Raw genomic sequence first — 12987 nt, forward strand, 5'->3', positions numbered from 1 at the left:
TTCTCTCTTCTACGCATCAGTTTCACCTCCCATGAGTTACACCTGCCTTGTGGGTTCCTGTGAGAACAGACGGAGCCAACAGCGCACAGTCCCTGCCAGACAGGACTGCAAGAGCACTTGAGTGCCAGTGAGGGTTGAGGCTCCACAGCCCTCCGTCTAGAGACACGGGGCCCCAGAGGCAGAAGTCAGCATCTCGCGAGGACTCCAGAAGCAGTCTGTGCTTGGTTTTGGTTGGGCCAGTAACAAGTCACCAAATGTTTTGAGCATCCCAGCAGTCTGGATCTGTTCTCTTGGAGTGCTGGAGGTCAGACATCCAAGTTTGTTTCCCCTGGCTGAAGTCGGGGTGCCTGTGTGGTTGTGCTCCCTCACACCCCTGGAGGTGCTAGGTTTGTCCAGCTTTTAGGGCTGTGTTCCTTGCATTTGCTGGTTCTCATCTTCAAAGCCATTTACACAGTGTCTTGCTTCCGTTGTTCCGAGTCACCTTCTTCCCTCCCCTCCCCACCCCCGTGCTCCTGTCGTAAGGACCTAGGGTCTACCTGGACCGTCCAGAAGAGGCTGCTCTGCTTATTCTCGTCTGCAGCTGTGCTTTGTGAGACTCACAGTTTCTGGAGTGGGATATGGGGGACTTTTTTCACTCATCAACTAAATCAGGAAGCTTTTCTGGACCAGGGTCTGGACCAATTGAAGCACCAGTCTAGACTCTGCCAGGTCATGCATACTGTCCTGTGGCATCCGCAGGCCCTCTTGGCTCTGAGGGTAAAGTCAGTGCCCTATTCTCCGTGCGATTCCTTACCCCCGGCGCATGGCAAGCACTGGGTGGCATGTGCTCATATATAAAGACCAACAGCCCTGACTGATATACATGCGTGTCCTTTTAGGCCATGGCGAGTGTCACTGTGGAGAATGCAAGTGCCACGCAGGTTACATTGGGGACAATTGTAACTGCTCAACAGACATCAGCGCATGCCGGGCCAAGGATGGGCAGATCTGCAGTGACCGTGGCCACTGCGTCTGTGGGCAGTGCCAGTGTACAGAACCTGGAGCCTTTGGGGAGACTTGTGAGAAGTGCCCAACCTGCCCAGATGCTTGCAGCTCCAAGAGGTAAGGGCCTGCTCTCCACCCTCGCCCCAGGGCTGTCCTTCAGCAGGCAGCCCTCCCCAGCCAGCCTCCTGTCTACACACAGGCTGCGGGCCAAAACTTGTGCTAACAGTCACCAAAACAATAGCCGTGAAATGCTGGGGCTGAGGTAGGGAGGGGGTACTGGTGGGGGGGGGAGAAAAGTAAAACAGTTCACAAAAGCAAGATCACAGATCCATTCTAAGCAAATTTCGATATTGCGGAGTGATGGTTAAATGAGACGAAACTGGTTCTGGGTCCAGACAAAATGGAGCCTCGCGTGTGCCATAGGATAGTCTGTTCTCAAAAGAGAACGCGGTATACCTTCTTTCCCAAATGACTGAGCCTCCGCAGAGCGTCTCCCAAACAATGCTTCATAGACCAGGCCGTGGGAACTGCCGGTTTAAGCAAAATGTAATCGGAAGGCAAATGGGATGGAAAGGCGCCGACCTAGATAGGGATGTCTGAAGCGAGTGCAGGGGCTTTGGGCTTTTTCTGCTCTATTTATACTGTTAATAGCAGGGCTGAATGTAGAGCTTATCTAGGCTACTGCCACTGGCTCAGCCCAGAGGCGGGTCACACCACCTGATGACCGTCCTGGGCTCTGCTCTGCGTGCCCGCCGGCCGCCAGGGTGCTATGCAGATCGGTTACAAGAGTCAAGTCACCCTACTGCCTGGAGCGCAGGCGGGACATTGGCTGGAAAACAGCTGTATCATCCTCGGTGCTGAGGAACCAAGCAGCAGGGGAAACTGGGCACCAAGCAGAAACAAGGGGTGTTGCAAGCAGGCAGTGTTACTCTTTGGCGGAGGAGCGCAAGTGTGTGATTTTCTTTTGGCAGCTTTCCCTGCTAACAATGTCTGGCCAGGCTGATAATGAAGTGAGTTCATGCTCGCGGAGCCTGTGATAACTGTCTTCAGAAACGTTCGGAGTGGCTTGACCCTCCCTGGCCATGTGCCCCAGACAACCCTGGGCACAGGCAACTGAACCTGCCTGCAGATTGAGAGACAAGATAAGCAGGGAATGTGGCCCAGACACCATGCCCGTGTGGGTGGAATCCCAGCCCTAGTCAGCACCTTGTGTCCAAGGAATCCCCTGGCCCCATAGTTCCCAGCAGACCCTGGGGAGTGTCGCTCCCACTGCTCAGGGCACGTGAGGCTCGTGGGGAGGGGGCCTAGCTGGGGCAGCACACACAGTCAGTGAAAGGAACGGAAGCTTCCTCTACCTTCTTATGGAGCTGCAAGCAATGTGGAGCTGTCTTGGGGGAGCTAAGAGGCCTCAGGGAAAAACAACCCTTGCTTTGAATGTCTGAATTGCTAGGAAAGCCCAAAGATAGGGACTGGCCCTTCTCATCTATCCCAGAACCATTTTTCTTTTTCTTTTTTTTAAACAAAGTTCTTTTGATAACGGAATTTTAGGCCATTTTCCCACTTTCTGTTTTCTGTTTTCTGAGAGGTTTTTGGATACTTTGGTCCTTCGTCCCTTGTGTTCTAGAATTAACCAAACACACCCTTCACTTTGGTGAGGTCACACTCGGCTCCAGCTGATTTTAATTAACGTGCCTTGCACAAACGCTCCTCAAGCGGCGTGTTTTTGGAGAGGAGCAGACATGCTTTAATACACAACTGCGGTGCAGTCTCAGTTTCCCGGGGGCAGGGGGCCCAGTTCTAGGCTGCTGTTATCCCCGTGGGTTGTATGGAGTGTGTCCTCGAAGTGACCTGGAGCTGTGGAAATACAGGGAGCTGAGCGCCTGAGGGGAGGCATGGGTTCCAGCCAACCGGAAACAGGCATCCTGTTTGCCTTGTGTGGATCCAGGAAGGCTGGCAGAAGGACCAGCAAGGGTCAGCATGAATGACCAGAGATAGGGCCACCCCTTTCTGGCCCCTGGCCAAACCTGCCTACCCTGAGGGGTGGGGGTGGGAGGAGGGACAGGAGACAGATATGAGCCTTACTGTCTGGCTCCAACTCCGGAGTGTCTGTGTGAGATCAGCCCAAAGAGAGGAGCAGTTAGATTCCTAAGCTGTCGGTATCCTCTCGGGAAAGTCATGGCCCTCTGTCTTCATGATCTACCCACTGTTCGGTCCTTATCGATGTCCAGAAGGTGGTCGGAGCATGTCCAGGAGGCAGAACACTGGGAGGAGCCCTCATCTGCTTCTCCTCTTGGTCTCAGCATTCTCTGGAGAGTGGCCCTACTGTATGATGGTGCTCCCTCCGGTATCAGGGAACTTTCTAGACACCCAGCTCTTTTGGTCCCATGGAATAAGCAGGGTGACCTGCCCCCCTTGTGGCTGGGGTTTTGTGGGGTTACCTCTCACTTTAGGGTCACAACACCTCCCCTGCACACTTGGCTCTAGAATCCCCACTCGTGTTCTTAGACTTCCAAGTGCCCTTCACCAGAGCCCTGAGACTTGCTGCTCCCCGGGCTGCTTGACCCCTACCCATTCTGTCTGCCATGGAGTTTGCTTTTCCTCCGGCACCACCCTATTCCTCCCAAGGAGGCCAGGACCCTTCCTCTCTCACAAACTTTAACAGTGGCTTGGCTGAGGCCTGGCCACCCACTTGTGTCCCCAAGTTTTCTATTCTGATGTAACCTCAGGCAGGAGACTGTCTGGACCCAGATTTGGTGTAGAAGGTAATAACTATTCAACAGGGCCTGATAACTAAACATCTTCACAGGCGGCCACCCAACAGTGGGTGATAGGGAACTGAGAGGGCCTCTATATAGAGAAAGCCTCTGTTATAAAACGTACCATCTTTAGTGTAGACCGGTTACCAGGTAAGTGGCCAGCAGGCCCTGAAGGACGCTGGCACCTGGACACTGTGTGGGCATGGCAGGGGGAGGGAGTAAGGTGCCCAGACAATGGTGATCAGACCTTCCAGGAACCAGACTTGCCAGAAAGCCCCATCCTAAAGGTTGTCTCTGAGGGCGCGGCCGAGCCCAGGCATTGAGGCTTACTGCTAAAAGTCCTCTGGAGAGGACATAGTACAGTGCCCTGTCCAGGGAGTGACTCATGGGGATGCTAACACTGGGGTGACACAGGGCTTCGAGCACTGGCCCCAGGCACGTGGCGGCACTCCCAGGGACCAGGAGTAGTTGTTATTCCCCGGAAACCTCTTCCATGTAGCTGACTCCTTGGCCAGTTCACTGTAGTGGGGTGCAGATTTGGTTTCTGCTGTTGGAATTGGGAGAATATGCAGCTGTATACCAGATATGCCTCTAAACTCACACATAGCTCTCTGAGACCCTGGGGCTTCCTTTTAACACCAGGGAGGTGGCAGAGCATCCTGTCCCCAAGCCCAAGGCCAGACTTGAGGAGTGTCCCCGAGCCTTTGCGACATTGCACAGCAATAAATGACCACATTCGTTTTCTCAGAGACTGTGTAGAGTGCTTGCTGCTTCACTCGGGGAAGCCTGATAACCAGACCTGTCACCAGCAGTGCAAAGACGAGGTGATCACGTGGGTGGACGCCATCGGTGAGTGCTCTGGGTAGCTGTGGATAGCGTCTGGGGAGCAAATGGCCAAGCCTTCTGTGGAACCCTGTGTAGCTTCCTTGGCATCATTGCTGGCTCCCCAAGGGGACCATGGGATGGAATCCTCACATACCATTGGCAGGAATGTCATGCAGATATCAGTTTGGCAGCTGCGCAAAAGGCTACTCACAGAATCATCACACAATCTAGCAACTCTGCTCTAAGGTATATGCGCAGAGTTGGGCCTGATTTTCACATGTTTACAGCCTTGGCTGTATTAGTCAATTATCTGTTAACTGATGGATGATGAAGCAAACGTTCTATATCCATTCATAACAGGATCTTATTTTTAACCACAATGAAGAGCACTAATGTGATAACACATGAGCCCCCAAAACACTGAGCTAAGTGAAAGAAGCCACACAGAAAAGAACATAGGTATTACATGATGCTGTTTAAAATATCCACAGTAGTCGGGTGGTAGTGGCACACGCCTTTAATCCCAGCACTTGGGAAACAGAGGCAGGTGGATCTTTGAGTTTGAGGGCAGCCTGGTCTACAAGAGCTAGTTTTAGGACAGCTAGCATTATTATACAGAGAAACCCTGTCCCAAAAATTAAAAAAAAAAAAAGTCCACAGTAGGCAATGTCAAATTGAGAAAGAATGGGAAGGGGGTGGAAATTGAGATTATATGCTAACATGTGTGGATGTTTCTGGACACTGGTATAAAAATAACATTGTGAGTTTCCTAAATTGGCTACATTTTAAATTAATGTAACAGTTCCTGAGGGACTGCATATCTGAAGAGGGAGCGCTCAACCAAGGCTCGCCAGTGCTAGCCGGCTTGCCCTCTGCCTTGACCCCCGGCTGCTGTAAACTCCTGGCCCTCGCTGTGTCTGTCTCGGTCCTGGCTTCTCTCTGTAGACTCTCTTGTTCCCTCTTCCCTGGTTTTGATTAATTGCTTGGCCGGGTCATGGCATGGAGTATGCCGAGTCTGTTTATCCTGCAAACATTCAGGGAGCACCCACCATGTGGCCAACCCTGTGCCAGGCTCTGGGGAGTTGAGAATTCTTCGCAATCTCTCACGCTCCTGCCTTTTGCCCTTCCCCTTCCAGGGCCTGGCTGAGCTCTTGCACTAAGCACATGTAGTTAGGAAAGAGGAAAGGCTCCCTCCCCACCTCCCACAAACAAGCCTGCCCTTTGTGCGCAGCCCGATCCTCTGAGGGGACTCTGCAGAGCAAGTACATAACTGACCCATCATTTGTTCCTAGGCTGGCTGACTGGCTTGCTTGTTTTTGTTTGTTTGCTTGTTTGTTTATATTTGAGGCAGGGTCTCACTATGTAATCCTGGCTGGTCTGGAAGTCACTCTGTATATCAGCCTGGCCTCAAACTCACAGACACCCACCTACCTCTGTCTCCCAAGTTCTGGGATTAAAGGTGTACGCCATCATGCCCGGTCTTATTACTTTGTTTCTGCTCTCAACTATATATATATCCCAGGTTGACTTCAAACTTTCTATCCTCCTGCCTCAGATTTCTAAGCACTGGGATTATAATTGTGTGCCATGGTGTCCAGTTCTTCCTTGTGCTTTTTAAAACACACACATCTGTACCGACTCTGAGAGGGCTGAGCGAGAAGGTTGGGTATTCATTTGGCCAACCACACCCATTCATCTCCTTCCTGATTGAAGCTCCTGTTCAACCAGGTTGAAAGGGGAGAAGGAAGCACATTTAGTGTCATAGCATTAACCTGTGGTTGTGGTTTGGGACTAAGATGCCCTGTGGCCTGACTTCCTGTTCTCCAACCCCATTACCTCCTAAAGATCAGTCTTAAGCCCTTTCCGGGGACCTGGTGCTTGGGCAGTGACGCTGTCCACTCTGGTCAAGGGTGGTTTGGAGAAAGAGAAGGGCTGTGGCAGCTGAGGACGGGGTTTGTCAGGAGGGAGACCTGTCACAGGCAGAGCTGGTTCTTGAATGGCCTGACCTCTCTGTCAGGGGCTCTTGGTATCACCGTGGAGTACCGCCATGAAGCCAGCCTCTCATCCAGAGAGCCTCGGCACCCAGCTCTTGGGGAAGAGCAGCCTCTTGTCTTCTTTCCTCAAATTAGGCCTGGAGATTCGTCAGGTTTCCAAGGGCAGACACTCCCTCAGGCTGTTGCATCCAGCCCATTCATCCAAGCCCACTCCCAACCATTGAAGGCTTCTTTCATTTTATGTCAGGACCAGTCAACACTTCAGAGGGCTGACAGTCCTAATGGGATCCATATGTCCCCAAAGTATTAAACTCAGCCCTGGGCCTGTGATCTCCATGTGAGGAATCTGAGCTCCCTTTAAAGCCCCGTGGCCCCTTTTAAGCCTCCCATCCTTTCCTGAAGTGCTTAGCTTCTACCTTCATCCATCGGCGGTTGGGCATTTCCCAGAGAGATGCTCAGGGAGTTTCTGCTTGCTTCTGTCCTAGTCAAAGATGACCAGGAGGCTGTGCTTTGCTTCTACAAGACTGCTAAGGACTGCGTCATGATGTTCAGCTACACGGAACTGCCCAATGGGAGGTCCAACCTGACGGTCCTCAGGGAGCCAGGTAGGTGAGAGCCCGAGGGGCCGTCCTGGGCCTGCTTTCTGGTGCCCTTCCTTATGGGGTGGTGTGTGCCTTCTCATCTCTGGAAGGTTGAGATGAGACATTCAGGGCACTTAAAGGCCAGCCTGGGCTACACGAGACCCTGCCTCAAAGTGCCTATGAGGAGTCAGCTCACCATACTGTTGAGGCAGAGGGCTGGGGCCATGGAGCTATGGGAGTGTTGCTGTGGACTGTGACCATGGAGGAAACTTTAACATGCTTGTTTAAGAGTTTAGAAAAAAAAAAGGCAGGTGGTGGTGGCATATGTCTTTAATACCAGAACTCAAGAAGCAGAGGCAGGTGGATCTCTGTGAACGAGTTGCAGGGCAGGCTCCAAAGCTACAGAGAAACTCTGTCTCAAACAACAACAACAAAAGAGGTTTTGCAGGGAGGGTGCTGGGCAGATGGTCCCCCAGGGATGAGGTGTCCCTTAAGTTGAGGATCATCTGGGACTAACAGCCTGTGCCTCAGAGTGACAGGGATTTCTGTATCAGCCTTTTCAGTCTTTGGATTGGGGAGGAAGCAGAAAATGCTTTGCAGATTCCAGGTCACAGAATCCAGTTAGCAAGTTGAACCCAGCTCCCTATGTGCTGATGGCCTTCTTGGCCAGAGGTAAAGGAGGTGTGGTCACGGCCCCGACAGCCTGTGGCAGTGAGGGCCGTGCTTAGGAAGCCCTGTCTTTGCTTGGAAATAAGCATGTTTGTGCCTTAGAGCTTGTCACTAAGGGCTGAGAAATGCCTGGCCCTAGCCCAGCCCTTTCGGAAGTGGTGCACGCTGTGTCCTCCCTGCCTGGTTTGTCCCGGAGCCACTGATGTGAAAGCGGAGCTGTGGCCCAGCCTCTGCACTGGAGCTGGGCCAGGCTAGAGCCTCTGGGGCACAGCCCAGGAGGGGAAGTATAGCCATTCACCAGGGTGCTCATTTGCCACTGCTTGGCTGTGTGAGCTTGAAACAATTACTGTATTCTGTGAATCTTTTACAGTCTGAGCCTTGGGGAGACCACCCACAACCACCCCCCAGCTTTCAGTCACACAGGCAACTTGAAGCTGGGCGGGCAGAAGGGAAGTTGTCTGTGGGGGGGCAACATTTCACCTCGGCTGTAACTGAGGTCAGGAGGTGGGGGAGGGAGGGATGCTGATGGCTTTGCTCACCTGTCTCCTGGGCCCTTCCAGAGTGTGGAAGCGCCCCCAACGCCATGACCATCCTGCTGGCTGTGGTTGGCAGCATCCTTCTGATTGGGATAGCCCTCCTGGCCATCTGGAAGCTGCTCGTCACCATCCATGACCGCCGAGAGTTTGCCAAGTTCCAGAGTGAGCGCTCCAGGGCCCGCTATGAAATGGTAAGTGAGGGAGGGGTAGAGAAGAGGCTGCTGGCCGTAGAGCCAAGGCTAAAGGCGGCCGGTATCTTTGGTATTAGAAACAATCAATCCCATCAACAAAGTACGAGCTAGGTGTTGTAGTATATACCATATACACCTCCAGAGGCAGCAGGACTTGCAAGTTCAAAGTTAGCCTGGGTTTCTTACCAAGACCCTGTCTCAAAATAAAAATAATCTGGTGCTGTAGAGATGGCTCAGTGTGGTTAAGAGTGAGTTCAATTTCCAGCAACCATGTGGTAGCTCACAACCGTCTATAATGGGATCTGATGCCCTTTTCTGACATGCAGCATACATATAGAAAGATATGTATGTATATATGTAGGGGTTTTTTTTTTCTTTCTTTTTTTGAGTGTAGCTCAGTGGTAGCGTGCTTACGTGGCCTGCCCAAGGCTCTGGGTTCAGTTCCTAGTACCACAGAACAAGCAAACAAATCTATGAACGGTGAAGAATCAGCTTCTTCCGTGCAGGGTGGGAGAATTACCCAGAAACCTCGAGGACATGTAGACCCCTGGTCCGTGTTGGGTCTGCTGTGGGGCAAAGTGCCAGAGGCAGGCTCAAGCCCTCAGGTCTGGCGGGATGGTCGTGTGAACAAGTCCTTCCACCCCAGGCACCCTGCACGTTCGGGAGAGCAGAACTCAGAGGAAGAACCTCTGACACCTGAGCCTGTCTGTTCAGGCTACAAGGCAAGGGGGCCTTTCTGCCTGAGCATCCATTTCAGAGATGAAGATTGAAAAGCAGGGAGAAGGGAGGGAATCTCCCAGAGCCCCGAACGAGCCCGAAGCAAGCATCCCTGCGGGTGCTAGCCCTGAGGTTGGACTAACGTCTGTGCTCTCTCATGCTTGCAGGCCTCAAACCCGCTGTACAGAAAGCCCATCTCCACACACACCGTAGATTTCGCCTTCAATAAGTTCAACAAATCGTACAACGGCTCGGTGGACTGAGGATCCTGGTTGGCTGGAGGGGGACCGAGGACACAGACTGATGCGTCTTGGATTGCTTTCTACCTGCTCACGCTAGCTAGGCGAGCAACAAGATGCCCTCCATTGAGCCTTAGGGGGGCCTGCTACCCACACAGGAGGTAGCTGGCCATGACCCCTGGCTGCAGGCGGAGGCACGTGGGGCCACTTCCCTCCAAGCCAGGAGAAGCGAGGAGACTCTGGCGTTCTCAGCTTCCCTGCTGCCTCTGACTTGCTGTCTTCCATGGCATGCTGAAGACGGGGCTGCCCTTCTGGTCCCCACCTGGCCAGACAGACTGGTATCTGGAAGAGTCTGCGTGTACAAAGCTAAAGCTCAGCCTGGCTTCTTCGGGTTGGTTGTTTTTTCTAAGAAATAAAAAGGTCACGCACGTATGGCGTAGCTCTGATTACTGGCTCCCTGAGGACTGCCTGGCCTCTGGGGGTAGTGGTGGTAGAACTGGGGAGGCGCCTGTTGAAGGTATTGCACCTTGCAAATGTTAGCCTTTCCCTCCTGTCCGTGTCTGTTTAGTACTTTTGAAATGAAAAGGAAAGATTGTCTGGGATTGGAAGTAAAGACTGAAACCAAGCAGCTGTCAGTTGGTGTGGTGATCTGAGTGAAAATGCCCTCCCGTAATAAAGCCCGTAGGGAGGAGGCGTGGCCTTGTTGGAAGAAGTGTGCAACTGAGGGAGGGCTTTGGGGTTTCAAATGTCCAAGGCCCAGTCTCTCTCTCTCTCTCTCTCTCTCTCTCTCTCTCTCTCTCTCTCTTCCTGCTGCCTGCGGATCCAGATGTAGGCCTCTCCAGCACCGTGTCTGCCTGTGTGCCGCCGTGCTTCCTGACATGACAACAATGCCCTAAACCTCTGAACTATAAACCAGCCCCAAGTCTAATGTCTTCCTTTATAAGAATTGCCATGGTCTTGTGTCTCTTCACAGCAACAGAAGCCCTAACTAAGACAGTCGGCTTCATACACTCTGGCCCGTGCCTCCCTTCCTGAGTGATTTTGAGTGGTCCCCGGTAGAGACCAACATGTTCATATGCTTTCTCAGGGACAGGACTTAACCAGACCAGTACTCCAGGCCTCCCCGAGGTGCTTAGGCAGTTAGGGTGCCGTTGGGCCTGCTGGGATGTGCTTAGAGTTAGAAACTGTACAAACCGTGCATGTTCCCACCTATGTCCTGCGTTGCTACAGGGTGGAGATGCGTGGCTTCTACACAAAACGTCTTACACTGTGTAAATCATAGACCCTAACCAATACTTCCCTCATCAGTCCTTCAGTCCTGCCTGGGGCCCAAAGTCCAATTTTACCTCAGCTTGTCTCCTCCGGTGCCATCACTCTTTAGAGGTCCTTCAGAGATGAGTGGTTCCCAAGTAGCTTCCTGACCTGTAACCAGGCTGTGGCAGGGGAGGTGGCTTGCCGAAGGTCAGGCTAGCTGAGGACCTTGTGGTACTAAGTAAGCCCTGGGCTCACGATGCCCTGCTTCCTTGACAAATCTTTCACTAACGTTAAGATTCCTAAAAATTAATCTTTAGCCAGGCATGGTGATGCGCACCTTTAATCCAAGCACTGCAGAGGCAGAGGCTGGAGTATCCCTATGAGTTTGAGGCCAGCCTGGTCTGCAAAGTGAGTTCCGGGACAGCCAGGGACAGCTGGTCCACAGCTCTGTTACACAGAGAAGCCCTGTCTCCAAAAAATCCCCCCAAAAATCAAATAAATAATTAATTAAAAGTAATTGATTTTTAAAAAAGTTTATGAGAATGAGTGTTTAGCTTCCATGTATGTCTGTGCACCGCATGCATGTCTTGTGCAGACAGAGCCGGAAGAGGGTATTGGGTCCCCTGGAACTGTAGTTAAGCTGCCGTGAGTCATCATGTATGTTCTGGAACCAAACCTGGGTACCGTGCAAGAGTCGTCAGTAACTGCTGTGCCATCTCGGCCCCTCACTAATGGTTTTGTTATTGTAATGCTTCAAGCCTGCAGGACCTTCATTTCAAATCAATCTATTGTAAGCGTTGGACCAAATCTCCTTTATGTTCTTGGCCTGCTCTGGGGTGGACGTTTATTACCTGGGGCAAAAAACTGATTCTGAGTGCGCTTCCTCTTGTGGAATTTAGAGAAGGGGACGTAAGTCCCTTTACAAATATCTGAGACAATAAAATGTGGCTTTTTGAGACTTTCTAAACTGGAAAAAAAAAAAACACAATTTGGGGAAAAAAAAAAAAACCTTAGTTTCTCTTCCACTTACTTTGGGGTCTCCAGGAGACCATGAATTAACTTGTTAAAATCCTGTTTTCTACAGCCAGTGCCTTGAGCATGTGATACTCTTGAGCCACAGACTCAGGGTCACCGGATCCTTTTTTCCACCTGATGCTTAGATTAATTAGGGGTGTTTTCACAGCCACCCCAGAGGAAGAGGTGCCTGGGAAGGAACCAGCTGTCCACGGAGTCCTACTGCCCCCTGCTGGAAGTTCTTGGCATAAGCAACCTGGAGACTGTGGCCCAAGGCCGGCCATGATTTCCTCATTTCTTAAGGTTTCATAGTGAGCAGAAAGTGGTAACAAGAATGCTTCATTTTACAAAACCCAACTCCGTGTGTGTGTGTGTGTGTGTGTGTGTGTGTGTGTGTGTGTGTAACATGATTTAAGAGACAGGAATAGGTCCAAGAACAACTTTATGGAATTGATTCTTTCTATCTTTTTGTAAGTTCCAACACTGAACTCAAGTCTACAAGCTGATGAGGCAAGTGGCTTTACTCGCTGAGCTATCTTGTTGACTCTGTTGCGGGTTTTTTTTTTTTGTGTTGTTTTTGTTTGTTTGTTTGTAGCTCAGACTTTCTTAGAACTGTGCAGCCCAGGCTGGTCTTGAACTCATGGCAGTCCTCTTTCCCCAACCTCTCGAGTGCTGGGATACAGGTGTGCACCACCATGCCAGGATCAGGCAGGTGGATCTCTGAGATTGAGGCCAGCTGGGCCTACAGAGTGAGTTCCAGGACAACTAGGGATACACAGAAAAACTCAGTCTCAGAAAGCCGAGAGAGAGAGAGAGAGAGAGAGAGAGAAAAGAAAGAAAGAAAGAAAGAAAGAAAGGAAAGAAAGAAAGAAAGGGGCTGGAGAGATGGCTCAGCGGTTAAGAGCATTGCCTGCTCTTCCAGAGGTCCTGAGTTCAATTCCCAGCAACCACATGGTGGCTCACAACCATCTGTAATGAGATCTGGTGCCCTCTTCTGGCCTTCAAGCATACACACAGAATATTGCATACACAATAAATAAATAAATATTTAAAAAAAAAAAAGAAAGGAGACAAGAGAGAATCTAAGAGGAACAATGGTGGGGGGGGGTTAGGCCAGTGACGGGCGCCCTCCCTCAAGACCTCACGTTGAGTCAGCCCCGTGGAGGAGCACCTGCAGGTCAGCAGTGAGCATTCCAGGCTCCTGCAGAGCCAAGCAGATGCAGCTGG

The 12987-nt window shown here is 51.5% G+C and overlaps 1 protein-coding gene across 1 annotated transcript in view; it reads left to right on the plus strand.

Annotated features, from left to right (window-relative positions):
* Itgb5 (integrin subunit beta 5) overlaps nucleotides 1-9924 on the plus strand; it is a 109764-nt gene extending 99840 nt beyond the window's left edge. Inside the window, exons 11-15 of the mRNA XM_041673280.1 lie at nucleotides 879-1101; nucleotides 4489-4589; nucleotides 7045-7164; nucleotides 8370-8536; nucleotides 9421-9924. Coding sequence (XP_041529214.1) covers nucleotides 879-1101; nucleotides 4489-4589; nucleotides 7045-7164; nucleotides 8370-8536; nucleotides 9421-9516 — 707 coding nt within the window. The 3' untranslated portion in view covers nucleotides 9517-9924. The remainder of the gene's footprint in view (nucleotides 1-878; nucleotides 1102-4488; nucleotides 4590-7044; nucleotides 7165-8369; nucleotides 8537-9420) is intronic.
* Nucleotides 9925-12987: the final 3063 nt, after the last annotated feature.

This window comes from Microtus oregoni, unplaced genomic scaffold (assembly GCF_018167655.1).
Source record: "Microtus oregoni isolate MIOR12 unplaced genomic scaffold, Mior012 000023F_ref0000262, whole genome shotgun sequence".
Classification (NCBI taxonomy): Eukaryota; Metazoa; Chordata; class Mammalia; order Rodentia; family Cricetidae; genus Microtus; species Microtus oregoni.